At 39.5% G+C, this 27,733-nt stretch overlaps 1 protein-coding gene across 1 annotated transcript in view; it reads left to right on the plus strand.

Moving 5' to 3' along the window:
- PREX2 (phosphatidylinositol-3,4,5-trisphosphate dependent Rac exchange factor 2) overlaps positions 1–27,733 on the plus strand; it is a 293,528-nt gene that overhangs the window by 84,354 nt on the left and 181,441 nt on the right. The window contains 5 exon segments of the mRNA NM_001192526.2: positions 2,174–2,335; positions 12,943–13,076; positions 15,821–15,924; positions 17,245–17,394; positions 22,939–23,083. Coding sequence (NP_001179455.1) covers positions 2,174–2,335; positions 12,943–13,076; positions 15,821–15,924; positions 17,245–17,394; positions 22,939–23,083 — 695 coding nt within the window.

Consider the following 27,733-nt stretch of genomic DNA (forward strand, 5'->3'; position numbering starts at 1 on the left):
ATTCTGATTTATTTTAATATATTAACTACTTCTTAGTATCTAAATTAAAAAACAAACTCAGAAATGCTATGGATATACTAACTGGCATTCTTAATTGATTTACTTTTTGAGAAATAGATGTTATGAATTTGAACTAAAAATACATTTTTTCATTATAGATTTTGTCAGTTGCTTACATTAGATTTCAATGAAAATTTTCTTTGAAAAGGATTTCTTATTAAAAGAAAACAAGTGTAAATCACTTGGTTAGCTCGCATAGAGAGAAGCTAGCACAGGGATGTCCAGGTCTGTGGAACTGTGGCACCGTCTTCAGGGAGCAGACAGGGTTGATGCAGATGTGACTTCCATCTTTCTGGTAGTCCCTTCTTACCTCTGATTTGGTGACAAATTTGCATGCATTCTCACCACTCCTCTTATTCCTACTCCTGGTTTTGGAATCCCGAGGATTTGTTTTAAGAATCAGAAGGGATGGTGATATTAAAAGAAAGATATCAAGTCATGTGGTTGTTCTAAATCAACTCATTTCTGACCAAGGATGACCTCAGGTGGCCTCAGAGATAGGAACATGGACATATCCTTGCTTTAGGAAGAAAGGTCAATTCAGAGTATCTACAAGTCATGGAGAAATGACATCTTTTTGCTTTTTGAAAAATTATCTTCACAGATAAACAGGAAAAAACTACTTGTGCAGTATATATATTGGTATTGATATTTTTCAACTTTGTACCATCAACTGAAAAACTGAGCTGGTATTCTGTTTAATTTGGGATGGTTTTTATTTATTCATTAGAAAACATTAGGGGATTAGGCAGTGTTTTAAAGAAAAGATACCTTGGTCTTATTTGTAGAACTTGAAATTACTGGGTTGGCCAACCAGCACAGGGTTCATAGCCAGTAACTGACAGATTATTACTGGTCATTTCTTTTGCTGTCTCACAGTATCTAAATTCATGTCTCAACTCCAGAGATCTCACTTGGCACAGGCCCATGGGAGCCCCCAATTATAGCCTGTAGACTGCCTTCACCACTTCACATAATTTACAAGTAACTCTAAGACCTGAGGGTTTCTGGAGAAGCTTGCATCTCTCTTTTATGGATTTGTGATCCAGCATAACTTTTTAAACCTGACCTTGGCAGTGATGTAATGTGGATCCTTTTGGTGCTGGTTCTGTCAAACAGAGTGTGAATATTTTGAATGCAGGGTCAAAGTTGATGGCAGAATTTTCAACAATAAAGAACATCAAGAGAGCATAACAACTGCATATTTTCCCACTGTGTTAAGAATTTAGAAAATTCTCTTCAAGATTTGCCTCCGGATTTCTCTAATTGTGTTAGTTACATGATGATGGCAACTGTCGTAAGGAAACAAATGACTAATTAAAAAGCAATGTGGTCACAGCTGTCTAGACAGTGGGTGAAGATGTTTAATTTTGTGCTTCTAAATAAGACCTTTTATAAGATTAAAGATTACTCTAGTTCTAATATCCTGAATGAAAAAAAAAAAGAAAAAGGAAAAAAGGAAAAAGCTATTGAAGGGTGTATAGAATTCATTGTAGAGAATAAACTGAGAGAGAAACAACCAAGTTGTTGGCAAAAACAGCATAAATTGCTCCTTTAATGATGGAGTATTGCAGAATTTATAAATTACTTGTTTTACTAGAATATAAGACATTTTAAAAATTTGCTTTATTTATGACACTTTTTTATAGTTTCTCAAAAAGTGTTAGAAAGTAAGGGACTTAAATTATTTTTTAAATTATAGGATATTTTCGTTTGATGGTTTACCATTCTTTTAAACACTAGGAAATGAAATCAACATATAAAGAAGTCCTCATTTTGGAGCTCAAGTCAAACATAAAAATTATACAAACTTATAAATCATATTAAAAAATTACATGCTGTAGGTGAGATATTTGATAGTTTGAAAGGAGACATCTAATTTAGTTTTTAAAAACAACATCATTTTAAGGGAAAATTTAAAGTGACTGTGGTGTGTGCAGGTGGTGACACTCATTCAGTGTTTTTTTTGGGGTCTTGTTCTTGGTGGAGTTTGTGATGTCACTTCTGAAAGTGGCTCTCACGATCCTTGCAGTTTTCGTTTCCTGGTCAGTCTGAACCTGCTGTCCCAGAAAGCTGAAGATCAAAGGGTGATTTGTGTTTTGTGTATAAACAGGAGTTGCTTAAGCGGACTCCAAGGAAACACAGTGACTATGCAGCACTCATGGAAGCTCTCCAAGCCATGAAAGCCGTCTGTTCCAACATCAACGAGGCCAAGAGACAGATGGAAAAGCTGGAAGTTTTAGAGGAGTGGCAGTCTCATATTGAAGGCTGGGAGGTACAGTCATCGGACTCAACAATTGATCTTAAAATAGTTTTGTTATGTCTTATGCTGTGCGTAGTATTACTGGCATTGGATGGAACCGAACCATAAATGGTCCTTTTTCTAGACAACGGTAGAGGGCTCTAACTATTTCCAAAAAGTGCTGTCATTATTCTTTTTAAATATCTTTAAAGGGGAGAGCCGATCACAATGGTGTATATCATAAACTTTGATAGCTCAGTGTTTGTGCAGTGTGATAATCTTTTCTCCAGTCTTAACTTCGGTTAGTTGTCCATAACCATAGCCTGAGTGCTGGAGAGAGAAAGATTCCAAACCTGTGCTCTGATATTATTATTTTCAGACTCTAAACTAGGTATTTCATGGTGAATGTTATTCTAAGTCTATTTCATCTCTCTAAATTTGAATTTCTTCATTTCGAAGATGAAGGAGCTGGCTGTGACACGATTTTTAAGGTGCACTCAGATGAAAAATTTTATGGTTTCATGATTCACTAAAGAAAGATTTTTTTGAAATGACAAAAAATCCAATGAAGAGTGATATTCAGAATCTGTAATATGGTTGCAACTGTAGTAATTTTGATTGTCAGTTCATGCAGTTGGAGCTCTGTATTACTTTGTGTCTTAGTCGCTCAGTTGTGTCTGACTCTTTGTGACCTCATGGACTATAGCCCGCCAGGCTCCTCTGTTCATGGGATTTTCTGTGCAAGAATACTGGAGTGGATAACCATTCCTTTTTCTAGGGGATCTTTACTACCCAGGGATCAAACGTGGGTCTCCTGCATTGCAGATGGATTCTTTACCATCTGAACCACCAAGGAGAGCCCATATATTACTTTAGCACTGTAATAAACTGTAATAAACTGGGCTTTCCTGGTGGTTCAGTGGTAAGAATCTGCCTGCCAGTGTAAGAGACATAGGAGACGCAGGTTTGATCCCTGGTTTGGGAAGATCCCCTGGAGAAGGGAGTGACTACCCACTCCAGTATTCTTGCCTGGTGCATTCCATGGACAGAGGAGCCTGCTGGGCTACAGTCCCTGGGGTTGCAAAAGAGTTGCACACAACTTAGCAACTCAACAGCAACAACAAAAGAATAAACTAAATTTTTTTCTTTAAATTGACTTAATTTAGATGATCAAGAGCTTTCAACTAGGATAATTTCTTATTGTTATAAAGTAAGCAGTTGAGATAATATTTTTAAAGTGTAAGAAGATTTAAAATGTTCGCACACCAGTATTATCACACAAATCCAAGGGGGTTATTTTTATCTTTAGGGCTTTATAATTAACTAATTTGTTTTTTATCTTCAATTTGTTGGTTTCCATTTAGACCTAACCTATATCCTTTCAGATTTGCAAAGAAACCTCAAACACTGACCCCAGAGAATGCTCCTATTTGTCTATTCTCACCATGAATCTTTTAAAATGCTAACTGGGATCTGACTTCTCTTCTTCCTTGTCTATATTCTTTCATTTCAAGTATTCAGGGTCACTCTTATTTCAGCATGAATGCTACTTATTTCAATCAGTTTAAATGGTTGTGTATTTTACAGTTGATTCATGATAATTCTTTTCTTGAAAACAGTTGTCCTGCTGGGTTGAGAAAAATGGAGGAAAGTTTGCTTTGCCATTCTGTTGTCACTCACACATTGGAAGAAACACCAAACTTGCTTTAAACTGCAGGATTTGTCAGTGACTTCTGCCAGGACTTTGACCAAAATAAAACCTTCATAAGACTCTCTTCGGTTCTCTCGGGAAATGGAATCTGTCATAATTTTGTTTCTTCTTCCTGTGTATCCTAAAAATTGGAGCTCCTTCAGAAATGAGAGATTCCTTTAAAAGTGTTGCTATTTCTTGCACTGTTCAGGGTCAGTTAACTACTCAGAGGAATAAGGCTGTGTGGTCCATACTGTGTCCTTCGTAGCCTCAACAGTGGCTGTCCCAGCCTCACCCGCTTCAGTGGGCTTATAGAACTTGGAGTGGGAGAGACAAATGGAACCGGAGGACAGAGGAAACTGGTGGCAGCAGATCTGATGTGACCACAGTTCCAGGTACAGGGCAGAGAAGATGAGTGTCAGTTCCAAAGAGTGGCAAGATGAAGTCTCCTTGAGTCAGATTTGAAAATGATTGCCTAAGACACAGCCATCCAGTGATTTAAGAGTTTTAGGACTTTAGAGGGAATGCTGTCTGGAGCAGGGCCCAGCCAGTTGGTTGGAAACTTGTAACAAGTACCTGATTGCACACCTCAGTTCACCACATTGAGAGCGTGGGGGAAGCTTTACAGTATTCAGGCACTGTCCCTTCAGAGAAGTTAAAGAGAAACTGTGATCTGGTGAGACTCCAGAGGCACAGAAAACAAAGGGACACAGTCATGGAGGATGAATTCAGGCCCTGGTAAGGTAGTCAGAATGCTTAGGGCTTTCTTTGAGTTGCTAACAGGGATTTTTGCTCAGCTTACAGACAGCTTTATGTGTGTTCAGAGTGACTCTTATGGGGTTAAGACAAGACCAAGAATGGATGACTGATGGCATGACAGTTACAAAACAGTTCCTTCAAGAATTTTGGACATTAGGAGCCTTGAGCTAATGTTGAGTAACAGCTAATGTTGGACTATGAAGAAGGCTGAGCACTGAAGAATTGATGCTTTTGAACTGCGGTGCAGGAGAAGACTCTTCAGAGTCCCTTGGACTGCAAGGACATCAAAGCAGTCAATCCTAAAGGAAATCGACACTGACTATTGATTGGAAGGACTGATGCTGAAGGTGAAGCGCCAATACTTTGGCCACCTGATGCGAAGAGCCAACTCACTGGAAAGAGCCTGATGCTGGGAGAGATTGAGGGCAGGAGGAGAAGGGGACGACAGAGAATGATACGGTTGGAAGGCATCATTGACTTAATGGCTAGGAGTTTGTGCAAACTCTGGGAGAGTGAAGGACAGGGAAGCCTGGCATGCTGCAGTCCATGGGGTCGCAAAGAGTTGGGTACAACTGAATGACTGAACAGCAACAGCAGCAGCTATCTGAGTCTTTCCAGGAGCTCCTGCAGACCATGCAGACTATCTTAGAGATGACACTATTGCTCCAGTAACCAAAATTATCTTCAATGGAATCTTAATCTGGTATAACATAGTATGCATTATTTCTACTTTCGGTTGATTATTGTTATATTTCAAGTAGATCCCTTAAATATTCAGGGTCTTATTTCCCCATTCATCATATGAAGGGCATTAAAATCTCAGGTGTAACTTGTCTCTTTAGTGTTTTGTATCATTAAATTGTCATTACATTCTTTTATGTTGAATTTAAGTAAACAAACAATGGAGATGTATTGTTCTCAAGTCATATGACATAATAAAAAACCTGGCTTTCGGGCAGATTTGGTTTCCAGTCTGGACTCTAACCTTTAGTTTGTGGATAAAGCACCAGATCTCTTCAACATGCAGTTTGGGTTATTACAGGGGTCAATGAAATAAGTGAAAAGAACTTTGAACACTGTAAAATGCAGATGAGAGGTAATATTTTAAAGCTTTGGTTTAGTCGTTAGATTTTACCCTTAAGAAATCCCCTTCATTTGTCTAATCTATGCACCTGCCTACTGAAAGGGTTATCTTACTTAAGTTATATGGCCCCAGGCAACAGAAATGAAAGGAAACTTAATTTAAAAGATATTGAATAGTTCATGAGATAAATAGAAGAGCTTCCCTCTCAGGCTCGAAAGGCTGTCTAGTCAGCTGAAGCTCTTTGACAGTCTCATTAGTGCCCTAGCTAGAATGGGTTGTTTGTTGTTCAGTCGCTCAGTTGTGTCTCTCTGCGACCCCATGGACTGCAGGACACCAGACTTCTCTGTCCTTCACCATCTGCCAGAGTTTGCTCAAACTCATGTCCATTGAAGCAGTGATGCCATTCAACCACCTCATCATGTGTTGCCCCCTTTTCTTGCCCTCAGTCTTTCCCAGTATCAGGGATAAGTTCTAATAATTTTTCCATTCTTAATGTTGCTTCATTCAAGATATAAGATCAAAATCCAAGATTCAAATAATCTTACTTGGGTAAATTTGCTCAAGGGAGGGCAAGGGCCCTTAATTGTCCCATCAGCCAACTTCCTTTTGGGGAGAAACTGATATTCCATTTTAGGCAATCTTTGTCTCTTTTAACAGTTTACTGAAGTACTATAAACCCCCATTACACAGATTTTTAAACATAAGGACTATATAGCTTAAATGTTAGTCACTGAGTCGTGTCTGACTCTTTGGACCCCATGGGCTGTAGCCCACCAGGTTCCTTTGTCCATGGGATTCTCCAGGCAAGAATACTGGAGTGGGTTGCCATGCCCTCCTCCAGGGGGATATTCCCTATCCAGGGATCAAACCCACATGTCTTATGTCTCCTGTATTGCTGGCAGGTTCTTTACCACTAGCGCCATGCAGGAAGCCCAAAATAACATTGGTGGTTTAGTTGCTGTCGTGTCCGACTCTTGCGACCCCGTAGACGGTGGCCTGCCAGCCTCCTCTGTCCATGGGATTCTCCAGGCAAGAATACTGGAGTGGGTTGCTAGTTCCTTCTCCAGGGGATCTTCCCAACCCAGGGATCGAACTGGGGTCTCCTGCATTACAGGTAGATTCTTTACCGAGTAAGTTATGAGGAAATCCCCAAAATAATGTTATGCAGATTTAAATGAATATTCAGTGATGATGAACCGTAGCACAGGTGTAACTGTGACCATGGAACATACGGTAAACTCCTCTTCTGTCCTGGGCTCTGGGAAGCAGTTGGGACTACTGCTCACCTAGAGGTCTCATAGAGCAGGCCCTGTACTCATCTTCATCCCCGTGTCACCAGAGTTGCTGTTCTATGCACTTGAGTGCCTGAGCTCAGGCTTCCAAAGCGGTGTGACTTCCAGTGTTAACAAAACACCACAATGCATCAGAATCTACTGAATGGTCTGGGACTTACCAGATGTACTCTCTCTGGGGATAGTGCCAGGGAACCTAGAAGCGTTCATAGTCCCATCAGGTGTGTCTTCTTAACTCTGAAATTTGAGCAGCATTGTCCTAGGTGCTTTGCTCTTTTCTGACGGTCTGCCTCGCTTGTTTTATTGCTTCCACACTTTTTGTTTTCTAGCTCATTTGTTTGACACCCTCATTTTGATGGACTGTAGGGCTGATGAGTGTTTCCTGGCAAGCTGATGCTTTTAACCATATCCTATTTCATTTCTGTAGCTTGGCTTCTTTATCCCTAACCCTAGCATCTCTCTTGCCATTTCCAGATAATGAAAAAGAAATTGCACATCATTTTCAAAATATCATAAACCTCATTCATTTCAAAGATAAAGCTGTGAGTTTTTGTTTTTTTCTGCTACAGAGAAAGGTATTTTATATTATTCAAGTTAGAGGAAAATATGACACAACATTAGTCAAAAACAGACATTTATTAAGTGTCTGCTTGCAGATCAGATGAATTTGAAGTGAGAGGAATATTGTGATTACACAAGAGTATATCTACACTTGGCCAAATGTTTTTCAGTATTTATAATACTCTATGTATCTGTGTTTCAAGAATTTTTAATGATTTTTATCCAACATTGTCGTGGAGATAATATACAGATTAAATCATAGTAAGTCAAAGGCACAGTGGCCTTTTTTTCCCATCTAAAAGATGAATCTGATATAAAGAGAAGACATTCTTTTAGAATGAGGTTTTTAGACAAATCTGTATGTTTTGACATGGATTCTTTTAAGTGCATAAAGGTTTTCCTAGGAATTATTTAAATTATTCATGAAAATATTTCATGTGATGATAGGAGGTTACCATGGTAGAAGATAGGAAAGGTGATACTGTACTAATTCCTAAATTCTGCTGTTAAATGTTAAAGACATATCACCTCAGTAATAAAACTGTCTCAATAGGATTTAGTAAAACGTGCATTATGTGTATGTTGTGAGATAAACTTTGTCTCTTTTGGTATATGTATATATTGTAAGATACTCTATGAAGCATAACAGGAATTCTAGAAACTGTGGGTGGTTGGGTTTGATGTTCTTACCCCTATACAACTTCATTCATTGATAATTAAACAGATGCTGGAGAAGGAAATGGCACCCCACTCCAGTACTCTTGCCTGGAAAATCCCATGGACGGAGGAGCCTGGAAAGCCGCAGTCCATGGGGTTGCTGTGAGTCGGACACAACTGAGCAACTTCACTTTGACTTTTCACTTTCATGGATTGGAGAAGGAAATGGCAACCCACTCCAGTGTTCTTGCCTGGAGAATCCCAGGGATGGGGGAGCCTGGTAGGCTGCTGTCTATGGGGTTGCACAGAGTTGGACACAACTGAAGTGACTTAGCAGTAGCAGCAGTAAGCAGATGCTTTGAGTCACTTATGGAAAGAAGTGTTGACTTCGAAGAGGTCAGTTCATCTTATTCTGATTTTTGATTGGGAGCTGATGGGAATTTATGGTGATGCCTTCAATATAATGCATATTAGTGAGAGGTTTGAGAGCTTGGCATGGTGTCAGTCTGGATTAACTGAATCAAAAAGTCAAAATATTCAAGTATAGGGTAGAGGAGAAAGACCTAGGGGAACTTTGAATCAGATGTAACATGGGGTTACCATGCTGCTGCTGCTGCTGCTAAGTCGCTTCAGTCGTGTCCGACTCTGTGCAACCCCAGAGACAGCAGCCCACCAGGCTCCCCCATCTCTGGGATTCTCTAGGCAAGAACACTGGAGTGGGTTGCCATTTCCTTCTCCAATGCATGAAAGTGAAAAGTGAAAGTGAAGTCACTCAGTCGTGTCCAGCTCTAGCGACCCCATGGACTGCAGCCTACCAGGCTCCTCCGTCCATGGGATTTTCCAGGCAAGAGTACTGGAGTGGGGTGCCATTGCCTTGTGCTGATAAAATCTTGTGCTTAGTTGCTCAGTCATGTCCAACTCTGCAACCCCATGGACTGTAGCCTGCTAGGCTCCTTTGTCCATGGGGATTCTCCAGGCAAAAATACTAGAGTGGGTTGCCATGCCCTCCTCCAGGGGAATCTTCCCAACCCAGGGATCGAACTCAGCTCTCCTGCATTGCAGGATTCTTTACCGTCTAAGCCACCAGGGAATGTGTTGTAGGGGACTGGAGAAATAATAATATCACTTCTATATTCTTCATTTGCCAGCTCAATCCAAATGGTTGATTCATTTTTGGAGGTGTTCATGTTATGGGAAACCCTGACAAGCTGGAGAAGGTCCAGAGGAGAAATAGGATCTTCTAGGTTTCTGAAGTCAATTCATATCATCAAAAGGCAATGGTGTAACAGAACTTGGAAGGCAGAAGGAACATCTTAGCTATGTTCAGATTTTGGTGGACCTTTCATTATGAAGGGGGCTTCCCAGATGCTGCCAGTGGTAAAGAATCCACCTGCCAATGCAAGAGACACAAGATTTATGGGTTCAGTCTCTGGATCAGGAAGATCCCCCGGAGTAGGAAGTGACAACCTATTCCAGTATTCTTACCTGGAGAATCCCATGGAAGGAGGAGCCTGGCGGGCTAGAGTCCACGGGGTCGCAAAGAGTCAGACACGACTGAACGACTAACTCTTTCACTTTCAACACATTTCAGCCCAGTGCTTACAAACTCCCCTGAAATTCAGCTCACTGAGATCCTTTCTGATTATGTTTGGCTTTCCAAAGAAGTTACATTTACAAAGAGAGATTGTGTTGGCCTTACTCATGGGACCATTCAGAGTGTATGTTGGTTATCATCACAAGTAATAGATCCATTTTCTATTTTGCACAGTGGTCCCATGAGTTCTTCAGTGCTTTGGACAGTATCTCCCCTGAGGCTATATAAGAGGATGGATTATCGTTAGCTCAAATTCGCATTAAATTTTCCTTATATTTATTAATGAAGATAATCACCACAAACAAGTCAGAAAATGTATTGTTGGTATTTCATTCATTTAGGAATACATCTATAAATAAATACGTACATATTTAACCTGGGAAACTATTTGGAAGACTGGTTAATATGCACATTAGTATAATACTAATGTAACAGACTATATTTTTGCCTTGGCACTTATGGACTACTGTATGGAATAATCTAAAGTGAAGTGTTTTGCACCATTTATAAAATTGCTATTGATAAAGCCACTTTTCATAATGTTATTTAGGTCCCTTGTGCACTAATCTATATGATGTTTCCTTTTTTAAATTTTAAATTTTAAATGTCATTCTAATTTTTTTTCTAAGGAAGAGATGTATTCACTATAAATTTGAAATCATTGCCACTGCAGTTGAGATTGATGTTTACATTTGATGACAGTTTTTGCTTAATTATCGCATTGCAAAATATATGAAATTGTGTGAATGTTTGACAGATCTCCATTTCTATCCATTTCTACCCTTATGACGAAGGGAGAGAGGGAAGTATTTCAAATGTAAAATGTGTTTGTAATATAGATACCCAGACTAACACAGTGACACTGTCTTAATTAACTTCTCTTTTGGGAAGTTTCTTATTATAGTTATATGAGTTATTTTAATTTAAAATTTTAATATTAATCAGGAAAATATTCATTGTTAATATGAAAATATGAAGTTAATATTGATGTTCTCAGTTTTAAATATCAAAAAAGACCAGACATATTTAAAACAGAAGTATTCTTACAAAGCAAACTTAACAGAGCTCTACTGAAAAGTTCCCCTTTTTTTTGTTCCAACTCAGTGACTCAACAAGTTAGTTATGCTAGTTTAGTTTGTAGAAACAAATAGACTACAACACTTACGACCTGCTAAATCACTTCAGTCATGTCCAGCTCTTTGTGACCTCTTGGACTATAGCCCACTGGGCTCCTCTGTCCATGGCATTCTCCAGGCAGTAATACTGGAGTGGGTTGCCATGTCCTCCACCATGGGATCTTCCTGACCCAGGGGTTGAACCAGTGTCTGCTGTGGCTCCTACATCACAGGCAGATTCTTTATTACTGAGACACTGGGGAAGCCCAATGGCTCAAAGTAGACATTTCTGGTCAGTTCACATGACACTCATGTGTGGGTTCTGCCCAGTGGGCAGTTTCCCTTTGTTGATGGTTCAGGGGCCCAGGCTCCTTCTCTCTTGTGCTTCCTCCTCTCAACCTCCCATGATTAGCACTTGTGTTAAGAATCCATTTGTTGCTGATCATATGACCTTCATGGGCACTCAGTAAGGGTTTATTCAATGAATGAGCATGCCAGTGCATCTTTTAATAACTGTGGTGAAAGGTTTTATGGATGGTTGCTCTCTTTAAATAGATTTTTTTCCTTTTATTTCTTCTTTTGTCTTCCTTTCCATCCTAGAAGTTGGGACAGTTGGCCTTCTGTATTCCGGGTTCTGCATCCAGAATTTCAGCCAACTTCAGATTGAAACTATTTGGGGAAAAAAAAATTCCAGAAAGTTTCATAAAACAAAACTTGCACCAGCAACTATTAGATAGTATTTACATTATATTTATGACTATTTACGTGACATTTTGGCCACCTGATGCGAAGACCCTGATGCTGGGAAAGATTGAAGGCGGAGGAGAAGGGGACGACAGAGGATGAGATGGTTGGATGGCATCACCAACTCAATGCACATGAGTTTGAATAAACTCCGGGTGTTGGTGATGGACAGGGAGGCCTGGCTGCTGGCTGCTGCAGTCCATAGGGTCAAAAAGAGTCAGACACTGAGCGACTGAACTGATGTAACATTTACATTGTATTGGCTCCCCTAGTGGCTCAGATGGTAAAGAATCTACCTGCAATGACTTGGATTCAATCCCTGAATGGGGAAGATCCCCTGGAGAAGGGAATGGCTGTCCACTCCAGTATTCTTGCCTGGATAATCAATGGACAGAGGAACCTGGTGGGCTACAGTCCACAGGGTTGCAGAGTCTGACCTGTCTGAGTGACTAACACTTTCACTTTACATTGTATTAGATTTTAGAAACAATCTTGAGATTAACATGTACGGGGGAGGTGTGTAGATTATATGCAAATACTATGCCATTTTATTTATGCCTCTTGAGTATCCTCAGATTTTGGTATCTTTGGGGGTCTTGGAACCATTCCCCCATGGATATGGAGGAACAATTTTATATAAATTAAGACCTGCTAAAAATGGACAATTACATGTACTTTCCATTTGTTCATAGAGCTCTTTTCCCAGACCAAGGAGAGGAGGAGGAGGAAAATGAATATTAGGAACATTCATGTCATGAGTTAGTTTGAAATGATCTCCTATTTTTAGAGAACAAAGATAACATTCATTATATATGCTGTGTAAAATATGTAAAAAAAATTTAAATATTATAAATATTTAATATTTAAAAATATGTAAAATATTAAAAATTTTTTACATATTTTACACATATGTAAAATAACTAAAGAAGACATGGAATCTCTTAAGAGGAGCTGTACCTACTGATACTCACCTGGAGGAGACTGGGAGGGAAGGACACCTAAGCTCAGTATATTAATACTTAAACTATTTGAATTTTTATCCTGTTTGTATATTGCATCTTTAAATAAAAACAGGAGGAAAAAGACTGCGTGAAAGTTTCTGTTAAGTAATCAGACATTATTTTCTCCATTTTTCCTGATTTAGGGGTCCAACATTACTGATACCTGTACAGAAATGCTAATGTGTGGAGTCTTACTGAAAATTTCTTCTGGAAATATTCAAGAGCGGGTATTTTTTCTTTTTGACAACCTTTTGGTGTATTGCAAAAGAAAACACAGGTAAGAATGTAGACAGGTAATACTTTAAAAGCTGTTTATCCACTTCACAGATTCAACATTGTCTCTGTGCCCCCATGACCTCATCAGTAAACTTCCATGTATTCTCAGCCCTTTCTCCTTGCTACTTCAAGAAAGAGAACATGATCGGATTAGCATGATCGGATTAGAGCCAGGAAATAATTAAATTATTGTCTCTCTATCTTAATGAGCTTTTTAAAAAATTCCTTTTTTACCACCTGTGAAAATGAACCTATTTATTTCTTGTAGTATGCTCTTCTCAATTTTTTGTGTTTAGTAGCAAGATTGGGATTAGTAGATGTGGGTTTCAGGAAAATCTAGAACAGGCTATTAATTCTACCTGTATGAAGCTCTTTAAAAATTAAAAGGTCATATGGACACCAAGAGGGGAAAGGGGTGGTGGGATGGATTGGGAAATTGGAAATTGATATATATACACTATTGATATAAGTATAAAATAAATAACTAATATTTATTGATATAAATATAAAATAAATAACTAATGAAACTGACTGTTTAGCATGGGGAACTCTACTCAATGCTCTGTGGTGACCTAAATGGGAAGGAAATCCATAATGAGGGGATCTATGTATACATTTAATTGACACACTTGGTTGTACATTAGAAACTAACACAACATTGTAAAACAGCTATACTCCAAGAAAAATATTTTAAAAATGCATATTCTCTGCCAGGCGTAATCTCAGAATCACATGAATTAATTATATAATATTCCCAATAAATTTATAAAATAGGTATTTTCACTATCATTGTTTTGTAGAGAACAAAAGGTTCTCACAGAGAGGTTAAGTAACTTTCCCATAAATAATAGTTATAGAAATGAATTTTGGACCCATTCAGTTCTAATTCAAAGCCCACTTTTATTGCAGATTGTGATAAAATGTGTGTGCCTCATGAAAGATGACAAAAAATAAAAGGGGAACACTTTAAGATAAAGGGATGAATAAAAAAAATAGGTAATTCAAGTTGTTTAGGTGCAATTATTTTTTCCCCAACTTTAGTCAAGTATTATTGACAAAGTTATAAGATATTTAAAGTGTACAATGTGATGATTTAATATAATACCCATTGTGAAAGGATTCTCCCACTAAATTGACACATCTATCTAGGTCCGACTGAGCGACTGAACTGAACTGAACTGATCTAGGTTTGATTATTAAAGACATCTGTTTGAGAATCAGATCTTTTTTTTATTAGAGTTGTTCCCATCCTTATATATATGACTGCCCTCAAGGTCAGAGCTTTTGCAAAATTAACTGTACAAATGATGTTACTATTCATGGTCTCATGGCTGTAACTGTTAAATAAATTAAATAATAGTGAAAGTTTTATAAAATCAAAATCCTGCTGCTTGGCAAATAACCATAATGTATGTATGCTGCTGCTGCTACTAAGTCGCTTCAGTTGTGTCCGACTCTGTGCGACCCCAGAGACGGCAGCCCACCAGGCTCCCCCATCCCTGGGATTCTCCAGGCAAGAACACTGGAGTGGGTTGCCATTTCCTTCTCCAATGCATGAAAGTGAAAAGTGAAAGTGAAGTCGCTCAGTCGTGTCCTACTCTTAGCAACCCCATGGACTGTAGCCTACCAGGCTCCTCCATCCATGGGATTTTCCAGGCAAGAGTACTGGAGTGGGGTGCCATTGCCTTCTCCAAATATATGTATAACATGGACCAAATACATATGAATGCAGAGGAGAGAAGGGGAGGGAGCTCTACATTAATGCACTTGACAACTTAACTTTTGCTTAGTGTGTATATGTAACATGATACATTAATAATTTCAGTATATATTATGAAACATATATTAATAATTTTAGTATATTCAGTTGTTAGCATACTTTTGTCAACAAGTCAAATTAAATAGTTCAGGTCAATTGAAGTCTCTTGGATGACTAAATGTTGCTTAATCTTCTTGAATTATTTCTTAAAATCTTTCCTCTTTAATATATTTTAAAAGCAATCTCCCCTGAGTGTTCAGTGATTCAAGTATAAATATATCCATAACTGACTAATTCATTATTACAAAAGCTCATCTGAACCTGGATTTTTTTTTTTTTTTTTTTTTGTGTTGCTCAGTTTTTAAGATCAAAGGCTGGTACTAGTGTACTATACACAACATTTTGAAATGTTTTAGACTATTTTATAAATAAATAGGATCCTTATGAAGGATTATAGGTATATTTGAGAGACTTATTCTTCAAGTGTACAGTTATCATATAACAACAATATGGGAAAAATATTTTAGAGCTAGTTAATGCTGAATAACCTCCAGTACAGTCCAAGTCTCTTTGAAGAGGATCATAAGTATTAACTGAAATTTACCAGGAATTGAGAAAAAATTACCAGCTACTTACTGAAAATTGAGAAATCAAGTGAAATTGTGAATAACCAACTTTTAGTGTCTGTCAGAGTTTGATTGGGGATCTTTGATTTCATATATTGAGCAAAAGCATGTATTCACCCTCCCACCTGCGTGTTGTCCTTGGCTCAGGGCTTCCGTGTCTAGCACCATCTCATAGAGCAACCTGAACTGTTATGAATTTGAAGACATAAGTAAAAAATCACCAAGAGCTTAATGTTTGATATTGTTGATGGAACTAGAATCTCTTTCTCAAAGAATGGCTTAAATTATCTTGCTTTAACAAGGTTTTGCCTTAAGTTTAGTAACCATGTTTTTTGTGTGTGATTTTCTTCTTGTTGTAAGACGGTTGAAAAATAGCAAAGCTTCTACTGATGGACATCGGTACCTTTTTCGTGGCCGGATCAATACAGAGGTGATGGAAGTGGAGAATGTGGATGATGGCACAGGTAAATGATTGGTAAATTTAAAATGGAATGCCAAAAATAAACTCCCTTGTAAGATAGACTTTTCAATTGAATAATTCATCTGCAGTGAATTTGAGCTTAGAAATACTTTGATAGGCAGAACAGTTGGAGGAGGAAGGGAAGATAAGAGAGAGGAGGACTCTTTTAAAATGGAAAATTATCTTCACTTGAAGCATGTTCGTTTGTTGTTGTTCAGTCGCTAAGTTGTGTCTGACTCTGCGATCCCATGGACTGCAAGCGTGCCAGGCTCCTCTGTCTTCCACTATCTCCTGGAGTTAGCTCAGATTCATGTCTGTTGAGTCGATGGTGCTATCTAACCATATCATCCTCTGCTGCCCCTTTCTCCTTTTGCCTTCCATCTTTTGCTAGTCATGTCCGACTCCTGTGACTCCATGGACTGCCTGACAGGCTCTGTCCATGAGATTTCCCAGGCAAGAATACTGAGACCCAGAGATCGAACCATGTCTCCTGCATTGGCAGGTTAATTCTTTACTGCTGAGCCACCAGGGAAGCCCAAACCATGTTAAACACTAGCATCAAACACAGAGATACAAAAGTAGCTGGGAGTGTCGCAAACTAGGAGTTGTGTCCATAACGTATATAGTAGTTTGATCATGATGCTATTAAAACATCCAGCTTAAGAGCTGTCATAGGCAAGCATTGAACCTCCTGGAATTAATTTTCATTGGTACAGGCTTGGAAAGCCATTCAAAAAGTAGTGCCAGATCCTTTGTATTCTTTCTTGACAACTAGTTTATTTGTGTAGTTGGCCAGAGGCCAAGAATATTTGACTTCTAGAAAATGTGGTCTGTAGTGCAGTGTTGGGCAAACCATAGATTGCAGTACAGTAGTCAGATTTGAATTGAATAAGATGGAAATTCTTAAACTGTTCATTAAAACTGAATGAAATGAAAAATGAAATGAAATGTTAGTCACTCAATCGTGTCCGACTCTTTGCAACCCCATGGATAGGGGATCTTGCTGACCCAGGGATTGAACCTGGGTCTCCCACATTACAGGCAGATTTTTTACCATGTGAGGTACCAGGGGTCCCCTAAAACCGAATAGATTTTTTAAAAAGTTCAACTGTTAATGTTGTGAATTAGGGATGTTCCATTTTTCAGATCTGACTGCATTTAGTGTATAAAATTTTCTTTATTTTAAAAAATTTTATATTCTTCAATACACACATATAAAGATATTTTGAAGAATTCAGTGGTTTTGGAACTTTTTTGATATGAATGATTGTGTTGCTCTAATATATATTACATTTGTTGATTCACTTTACCTATTAATTTTCAGCTGACTTCCATAGCAGTGGACACATTGTTGTTAATGGATGGAAGATACATAACACGGCCAAAAATAAATGGTTTGTGTGTATGGCAAAAACACCTGAAGAGAAACATGAATGGTTTGAAGCTATTTTGAAAGAACGAGAACGGCGGAAAGGTGCGTATATGGATTGAGCATTATAATACTTTGTGAAGATTCAAATTTAACAAGAAAGCAGAAAATGGGCAAAAGTTATGAGGAAGTAGATGGTGTTTGATGTTCACTTACATTAACTAGGTGATGTTAGCCCATGCTAAAATACGTTTTGAATATTTCCAATGTTGTTCAGTTCAGTTGCTCAGTCGTGTCCGACTCTTTGCAACCCCATGAATTGTAGCACACCAGGCCTCCCTGTCCATCACCAAATCCCGGAGTTCACTCAGACTCACGTCCATCGAGTCAGTGATGCCATCCAGCTATCTCATCCTCTGTCGTCCCCTTCTCCTCTTGCCCCCAATCCCTCCCAGCATCAGAGTCTTTTCCAGTGAGTCAACTCTTCGCATGAGGTGGCCAAAGTACTGGAGTTTCAGCTTCAGCATCATCAACTTTTCGCATGAGGTGGCCAAAGTACTGGAGTTTCAGCTTGAACATCATTCCCTCTAAAGAAATCCCAGAGCTGATCTCCTTCAGAATGGACTGGTTGGATCTCCTTGCAGTCCAAGGAACTCTCAAGAGTCTTCTCCAACACCACAGTTCAAAAGCATCAATTCTTCGGCGCTCAGCCTTCTTCACAGTCCAACTCTCACATCTATACATGACCACAGGAAAAACCATAGCCTTGACTAGACGGACCTTTGTTGGCAAAGTAATGTCTCTGCTTTTGAATATGCTATCTAGGTTGGTCATAACTTTCCTTCCAAGGAGTAAGCGTCTTTTAATTTCATGGCTGCAGTCACCATCTGCAGTGATTTTGGAGACCAGAAAAATAAAGTCTGACACTGTTTCCACTGTTTCTCCATTTATTTCCCATGGAGTGATGGGACCGCATGCCATGATCTTTGTTTTCTGAATGTTGAGCTTTCAGCCAACTTTTTCACTCTCCACTTTCACTTTCATCAAGAGGCTTTTGAGTTCCTCTTCACTTTCTGCCATAAGGGTGGTGTCATCTGCATATCTGAGGTTATTGATATTTGTCCTGGCAATCTTGATTCCAGCTTGTGTTTCTTCCAGTCCAGCATTTCTCATGATGTACTCTGCATATAAGATAAATAAGCAGGGTGACAATATACAGCCTTGACGTACTCCTTTTCCTATTTGAAACCAGTCTGTTGTCCCATGTCCAGTTGTAACTGTTGCTTCCTGACCTGCATACAGATTTCTCAAGAGGCAGGTCAGATGGTCTGGTATTCCCATCTCTTTCAGAATTTTCCACAGTTTATTGTGATCCGTCACAGGCTTTGGCATAGTCAATAAAGCAGAAATAGCTGTTTTTCTGGAACTCTCTTGCTTTTTCCATGATCCAGCAGATGTTGGCAATTTGATCTCTGGTTCCTCTGCCTTTTCTAAAACCAGCTTGAACACCAGGAAGTTCACAGTTCATGTATTGCTGAAGCCTGGCTTGGAGAATTTTGAGCATTACTTTACTAGCATGTGAGATGAGTGCAATTGTGCGGTAGTTTGAGCATTCTTTGGCATTGCCTTTCTTTGGGATTGGAATGCAAACTGACCTTTTCCAGTCCTGTGGCCACTGCTGAGTTTTCCAAATTTGCTGGCATATTGAGTGCAGCACTTTCACAGCATCATTTTTCAGGATTTGAAATAGCTCAACTGGAATTCCATCACCTCCACTAGCTTTGTTCGTAGTGATACTTTCTAAGGCCCACTTGACTTCACATTATGGAAATCAAATAAATGAAAACTTTATATAGTTAGCAAAATAATTAGACTGTGGCTAGCAGTGTGTTTTAAACAGTGTCTTAGTTCTATTGAGACCGCTGAAACAGAATACCTAGCACTGGGTGGCTTATGAACAACAGAAGTTTATTTCTCACAGTTCAGAAGGGTGGTGTTGAGGGCTGTTTCCTGGTTCGTAGATGACCATTTTCTCTTTGTCCTCACCTAGCAGAAGGCATGAAAGAGCTCTCTTAGATCTCCTTAATAAGGGCACTAATCTCATTCATGAGGATTCCACCCTCATGAACTAATTACCCCAAAGGTCAACCTCCTAATGCCATTACATTGGAAACTAGGTTTCAACATGTGAATTTTGGGAGCATGCATGCTTAGTTGTTCAGTCGTGTCTGACTCTTTGCGACCTTTTTTACTGTAGCCCACCAGGCTCCTCTCCCCATGGAATTTTTCAGGCAAGAATAGTGGAGTAGGTTGCCATTTCCTCCTTCAGGGGATCTTCCCAGCTCAGGGATTGAACCTGTGTCTTCTCTGTCTCCTGCATTGCAGGATGATTCTTTACCTGCTGAGCTACTGGGGACACTATTTGGGGACATACCGACATTCACTTTACAGCAAATAGTTTTACTTGCTTTAAAATTTGTTCAGTTTTCTTTGCACTTTATTACTTTTTAAAAAATTTTACTGGAATATAGTTGCTTTAGAATGTTGTGCTCATTTCTTTTGTACAACAAAGTGAATCAGCTATACTGTATAGGTATCTGCTCATTTTTGGATTTCCTTCCCATGTAGGTCACCACAGAGTGCTGAGTAGAGTTCCCTGAGCTATTCAGTAGGTTCTCATTAGTTATCTATTTTATACATCATATCAATAGTGTATATATGTCAATCCCAATCTCCAGTTCATCCCACCTCCACCTTTCCCCCTTGGTATCCATATGTTTGTTCTCTACATCTGTGTCTCTGTTTCTGCTTTGCAAACAAGATCATCTATACCGTTTTTCTAGATTCTACATATATGGATTAATATATGGTCACACTTTATCCTTCCTGATTTCTAAAGAATCATAGAGTTTTGCTTTAAGAAACACACTTTAATAATATAATTCAGTGTTTGGAGACCTACACCAATTGTCCCTCTGTATTTAACAGTACACTGAAAGTTCCTTGGTCAAATATTTTAGTATCCTAATTATAAAATAAGGCATTTTGCATGCATATTAACTTTTAAGTGTTGTTACAATGTCACTGAATCAATGTCATGTAACTCCATAAGGAACTTGTTCACATGAGGAGGTCTAGCTCAAATTTGCTTCATATTTTTATCAAGATTTGCAAACAGTATTTGGTCTGGTGATATTCAGTGTGTGAAGTTTACCTGCACATATTCACATTTCTGTAATTAGCCAGGAAATAGAGGTGTTTGCATAATTAACTATTTTCTTTACCAAATAATTGATGAGAAATGTGACAGTGTTTATTCCTTTCCCCAGAGATTTAGGTATAAAATATCTCATTAATGATATAATTTTAGAACATAAAGAGCTTTTCCTTCCATCTTTAGATATTTCCCCTTGAAGAATGTAAAAATTTCTATTACCTTGATTAAATTAGTCATAGTATACATTTTTATAAGAATTTCTAAAACATTTAAAAATACTCCTTTGATTGATCTTAGATGAAGAACCAGATAGAAAAAATTTAAAACAAAGATCATGAATGCATAACTGACACTTTGGGTTTTGTTGAATCTAACAGTCCATTCAAGGAACACAGCAAATCCTTTAAAAGATAGAGTCAGTTTTTCATCAAGTTGAACCTTAGCTTTTTTTTGAACTGGCTATGCAAATAAATACATCCAAGACCTAAAAAAAGGAAGAAAACAAAAAAGAAAGCACAGTCTATAACTCTACCTATGTTATTCTTAACTCTGCTTTTTAACTTATATAAGTCTGCTTATTCTATTTGTAATGGATTATTCACTGTTACTGGCAAATGTTAATGACTTCTCTATTGTAAATAAAATTTTAATAAGAAGCTTAGTAGTTAGAAGACTAAAAAAAAAAAAAACATCCAGAAATTCTTCTGCCACATTTCTTCATCAGTCCCATCCACTGATTGTCAGTGTGGCCAGAATTTTACCTTTGGCAATGGTTGCCTCTAAATTTCCTGGCCTGCATTGCCTGTCCCTATCAGATTAACTTCCACTCTTCACTGCCAGGTTCTCAGTCTTTGTGTCCAGTCTTGTTGTCTCTCTGGAGCTCCATGCTCACTTAATCAGTTGCCCCCTGGGCTTCATGTGAACATCCCAGTTCAAGCTACTCAGTGCTGGATTTCTCTGTACCTGAAACCCTTTGCCCAAGATGCGTTCCCATCACCATTCAGTTCTCCCATCAACTGTCTGAAAGCCATCCTCATTTCTTCTCTCTACACCCACATTTAACCCATTGCTACGTCTTAACAATACCACCGGAGAAGGCAATGGCACCCCACTCCAGTACTCTGGCCTGGAAAATCCCATGGGCGGAGGAGCCTGGTAGGCTGCAGCCCATGGGGTCGCTAAGAGTCAGACATGACTGAGCGACTTCATTTTCACTTTTCACTTTCATGCATTGGAAAAGGAAATGGCAACCCACTCCAGTGTTCTTGCCTGGAGAATCCCAGGGATGGGGGAGCCTGGTGGGCTGCCATCTATGAGGTCGCACAGAATCGGACATGACTGAAGTGACTTAGCAGCAGCAGCAGCAACAATACCACCTCCCAGATATTTCTCAACTTTATCCTCTTCTCCTGATAACCTGCTATTTTTTACAGAGATTTGAACTTGCCTGAACTTTAGTGGATCCCTCCTAATTGTCTCTCTCTTTTTAAACCCTCTTCCTTTTAGTTTATTCCCTATACTGTCTTCTGAGCTTTGTTTCCAAAGCATCAAAACTTTCCTTGCACTTCCCTGCCTTCCCCCTCCATCTGGTTACAATTCATAGATGTTCCCCCAGTTCTGAAGGCCCGAAATACACTGAGACTGCTGGTGAGCAAGGACCCTGCCCACCTATCCATCCATTACTGTCCTATCACCTGAAACCCAGGGCTGTTTGCCTCTTCCTTCAGATGACCTTTGTGAAGACGTTCTCTCTCTGGAAATCCTGTTCATATTCATGCATTCAAACATGGTCCATCCGTGAAACTTCCCTGAGATAGTGGTTAGGTACTGTGACCATTTCTCTCCCGTAGCACAGTTTTTCCTCTAAGGTTGTCTCCAGTGCCACTGTCTAGCTGTGCTGATCTCATTCTTCAAAGGGCTTCCTAGGTGGTGCTAGTGGTAAAGAACCTGCCTGCCAGTGCAGGATATATCAGAGACCTGGGTTGGATCCGTGGGTTGGAAAGATCCCCTGGAGAAGGAAATGGCAACACACTCCAGTATTCTTGTCTGGAGAATCCCATGGACAGAGGAGCTGGTGAGCTACAGTCCATGGGGTTGCAAAGAGTCAGACATGACTGAGCAGCTGAGCATAAGCATGAGTCCTACTAAAGGGGTCCATGAAGTCTGACATACAGCTCCTTTTCCTCCACCAGCCAAACCACGTGCCTCTGGGGCACAGTCTGCACGGTGGTGCCCTTTGGCTGCAGGCATCTCACCTTGACTGTCTTCCTAGTACCATATGAACTTCTTGACAGCCAGAGTCCTATCACACGAGCTTTGTATCCACAAATCCCAGCGCGTGGTAGACATGCAAAGAATGTTTTGTTTTATGAATGCATGAACAAATGAAGAGACTTTTTCAGTGACCTGTCCTGTGTTTTCATTTTTGACAGGTTTAAAATTAGGAATGGAGCAAGACACCTGGGTAATGATCTCTGAACAGGGTGAGAAACTTTATAAAATGATGTGCAAACAAGGAAATCTGATCAAAGACAGAAAAAGAAAACTGACTACGTTCCCTAAATGCTTTCTGGGAAGGTAGGGTTGTTGTCTGGATTCCTGTGTTTCTTTCAGATTTTCACGATCTCATGTGTTAACTTTCCTTTAATTATTCATTTTTTCCTAAAAAATATTCTCCTAAATGTTTTTGAATATTTCTTCACTATTCACATTTCGTAGGCCATAAAGGGATGAGGGAGTGCATATAGAGCCAGGAATCCTGCCCAGAAAACTGAAGGCATCCATCCATCCATTCATCCATGACTTTAGTAATTTCTGATAAACTGTTTCAGGGGCATGGCAGAGGCTGGGATCAGGCAAAAGCAGGCAGGCAGGCGGGTTTGCCTGTAGGGCACAGAGTCTGGCAAGGACATGGGTGCGGGGCCTGAGAGTCACTTAGACTGAAAGGCACACAGTCTAAACTCCCAATTAATTCAGAATTTAGACAGCTGGGCTCAGGATGAAAGGGTATTGATGAAGAGTCTGAAAAAGTGGGTCACGCGAGGGGCCAGGCACAGAGGAACAGGCAGGGAGGTCACTTGGTTGTTCCACTCAGAGATCAAACTTGTGCCTCTGGTTCTGCAGATGCTACTCGGCTGTAGGTGGGAATCCCTGCTGGGTTAAGCCAGAGGGCAGGGTAACTGCCTTCAGGCGGCTCTGCTTAGGACACGCTCTGTGCCAGCTTCTTCCTGTACATTATTTCCAGTCTTCAAACACATACTTAAGAGTTAAAAACCTTTATTTTTTTTTAAAGATTAAGAAACTGGGGGATCAGGGAGTTTGACATGTTCAAGTTCATACAACTAGTAATTTACAATGTCAGTGCTATAAAAGTAGACTGGAGAGGTAGTTCAAAACCTGTCCCCACTCAGATCTGATCCTGCCACTGGCTAGTTGAGAGATTTGTTGTTGTTTAGTCACTAAGTAGTGTCCAACTCTTTTGTGACTCCACGGAAGGTAGCCTGACAGGCTCCTCTGTCCATGGAATTCTCCAGGCAAGAATACTGGAGTGGGTTGCCGTTTCCTTCTGTAGGGCATCCTTCTGACCCACAGACTGAACCTGAATCTCCTGCATTAGCAGGTGGTTTCTTCCCCTCCAGGGAAGCCCAGTTGAGAGACTGGGGAAGAGTTAAATTTCTCTTTCCTCTATAACAATAGAAATGATTGTATTGCTTACCTGTGATACTGACCAAAATGTCTTCTTTTTTTTCTTGTCTTCCAGTTTTATTGAGCTATAATTGTGTCAGTTTAAGGTACACAGCATAATGATTTGACTTACATACATTGTAAAAGGTTTACCATAATTAGTTTAGTGAGCATCAGTTATCTCATTTAGATATACATTAAAGAAAGAGAAAAAAAATATTTTCCCTAGTGATGAGAATGCTTAGAATTTACTGTTAATTTTTATGTGCAATGACAACAGTGTTAATTACGTTTCAGAATGTCTTCTTAGCTATACAGACTGGAGTGGGCTGCCATTCCCTTCTCTAGGGGATCTTCCTGACCCAGGGATTGAACTCAGGTCTCCTGCATTGCAGGCAGATTCTATACCATTTGAGCCATCAGGAAAGTCCAACATACAAAATCACCATAGACTATGCCAACTCCAACCTCATCAGAAGAATATAGGCCAGGAGACCCTGTGCTTGCCAGGGAGCAGTGGGTGTCCCTCTTCAATGGGGGTGGTCCTTGCAGCAGGCCACACAACGGCAGCAAGCTGTAGTTGCTGGTGTTGGCTGTGCCCCCAGGTAAGGGGAGAGAGCAGATATGAGCCCCCCTTGGCTTAAGAGTTCCATGTTGCAAAGAAGACACCCTTTCTCAGAACAACCTCATTGGTGTAACCTCCAAGGTTCCCGTAATACATACCCCCTTACTTCAAGAATAATACTTGATGAGTCACTTTAAGCTGTGGCTTCCCACCAGGGGTTTATAAGTGTGTAATTTAACCATCAGAAACCATTTTGACCACAAGCAGTGTGTTAGTGGCTCAGTCATGTTGGGTTCTTTGGGACCCCATGGACTGTAGCCCTCCAGGCTCTTCTGTACGTGAGGTTTTCCAGGTAAGAATGCCACCTAGTAATACAACTGACACTCAACCCTCATCAGTTTCTAGGGAGACAGAGCTAGAAAGCTCACCCAGGCTCCAATTTGTCCTTGAAGGACAAAGAGTTCTATCAAGCCTTTACCCACACCATCTCCTATGGCTGTGGTGCCCATTAACTGCAGTGATCTGCAAAGCATTGCCCAGAACCCTGGTGACATAGTGGAGACTCAGTAAACATTTGCTATGTTAATTGTAGCCTTTTCCATAACAACATTACTATGACCTGAGGGTGAGATGTTTCTGACCCAATCATGATCCCTTTGCCATGTGTTGATGGGATCTTTCTAGTACTATATTAGGTTCCGTAATAAAGTCACTCATTAACTTTCTTCCCTACCCTTTCTTTTTTTCCCCATACTCCTAATTTATAGGAATACTTAAAATATGCTTTTTTCCCTCACTTTATTTGGAAACATTCAGGAATCTGCTAAGATCAAAATGAGGAATTATATTTTAGCTCTGTGCCAACCATCTCAGCCCACTTATGGATGGCTGACATTGAATAATCACTTACTATGTGCTAGGCCCAGTGTCGAGTTCCTGACATTTGTCAGCTCCTTTAATCCCAGGCAACTCTATGGGGTTGATATTCTTATTAATTCCATGTCATTGAGGAAAAAAAACCTGAGACCTAGAGAATTAAATTTACTCACCCAACATCACACAGCTAGTAGAGGCAGAAACAGTGTTTGAATCCAGGCTGTCTTATTGCAAAGTGCGTGATGTTACCACTATACCAGATTCTATGTTGCTTTTCTTTTGGATGGTTCTTCTTTAATGGAAATATACAAAGACCTTTACTAGCTTCTTTTGCCTTAAAATGTGCATTGTGGACTAGACATTTATGTTTGAATTTCCATATCCCTTGGTTATTTGACTTTCCCATATGTGTTGCTTTTAGTTTTGAAATAAATGGAAAAGTAATTCCCTGACACTTTCCGTTGCTTTGCTTCTCTGGCCTCTGTGCAAAAATAAAATTGTTCTGAAATATATTCATTAGTTAACATAAGCGTTTAAGCATTAGCTTTTAAACATGAGCATGATAAAATATTTTATTGTAAAATGTTTCTGTATTGTGTTCTCTTAATGATATCACAGGCCTTTAAAAAAAAATACCAGTACTGAGATGAGGGTCTCCTAAGTGTTACAAAACACTGGGGCTCCCCACCCCCTCCCAAAATAGTGAGTGATGTAAGCTATTAATTCTCAGTGGCCTTTCCCAACCACAGAAGATGTGCATGGTAGACAGTTATGATGGATGGTTTTGTACTGGAGGGCTCCTTATGGATGGCAGTTTAGATATAGTGATGAATTTTCCAAGTTATTTTAAAATTTGAAAACAAGGTAGTCAGACTTTTCTGTGTCTTTTAGTGTTTAACATTTGTCTACAGGGGGGCTTCCTTGGTGGCTCAGATGGTAAAAGAATCTGGCTTCAATGCAGGAGACCCAAGTTCGATCCCTGCATCAGGAGGATCCCCTGGAGAACCGAATGACAACCCACTCCAGTATTCTCGCTTGGAGAATCTGATGGACAGAGGAGCCTGGCAAGCTCCAGTCTGTGGATGGGGTTGCATAGAGTTGGACATGACTGAGCGACTAACACACACAATAGACACACAATTGTCTATTGCTGCAAAACAAATTGTCATATACTTAGTCACTTAAAATGATACACAGGTAGGTATTCACTTGTATTTCTGTAGGTCAGAAGTCCAGGTGAGTTAGAGCAGGTCCTGTGCTCAGGGTCTCACAAGGGCAAAGTCAAGGTGTTGGCAGGGCAGTGGCTGGGCTCTTATCTTGAATCTTGGAGGAAGACTTCATTTTCCAGCACATTCAGGTTGTGGGCAAAATTTCATCCTTTGTGGTTGTAAGAATGAGGCACCCGTTTCCATGCTGGCCATTGGAAGTTGTCTATATTCTTTGATATATGACCCCTTCTAGCTTGAAAATCAGCAGTGGCACATTGGATCTTTCCTGTGCTTTTACTTGTTCTCACTTGCTCTTGTGCCACCAGCCTGAGAAAACTCTGTGCTTCAAAGGGGTCAGCTGCTCAAGTCAGGCCCACTTGGATAGCTTCCATATTTTAAGGTCAACTGACTTGGGATTTTAATTACATATACCAGTCCATTCACAGAGCTACCTAGATTAGAATTTAATTGACAAACCAAGGGATGGAATTCTTTTTTTTTTAATGTTTCAGCTGATTTTTTTATTTAAAAATTGTTTAAATATAAATTTATTTATTTTAATTGGAGGTTAATTACTTTACAATATTGTATTGGTTTTGCCATAATGGGAGGGAGGTGGGTGGAAGAAGCTTTTTAGAATTCTATCATATAGAGCATGCATAATAGAATTATTTTGTATGCCCTCTTGGAGTTTCAAACCTATTGGTTCTCTGTGCCTGAAAAGCTACATTCAAGACAGTTTATCTCTTATTTTAAGTCACTGTTATTCTATCTAATTCTGCTGTTTAGTTAAAATCTGTTGTATCTCTCTAGTCCCAAATTTGCTTTTATATATGTAATAAAGATACTCTAGAATTCTCCCTTTGTGTTTACTAAAGGTCTAGGTAAGTTGAA

This window comes from Bos taurus, chromosome 14, assembly GCF_002263795.3.
Source record: "Bos taurus isolate L1 Dominette 01449 registration number 42190680 breed Hereford chromosome 14, ARS-UCD2.0, whole genome shotgun sequence".
NCBI classification, from domain to species: domain Eukaryota; kingdom Metazoa; phylum Chordata; class Mammalia; order Artiodactyla; family Bovidae; genus Bos; species Bos taurus.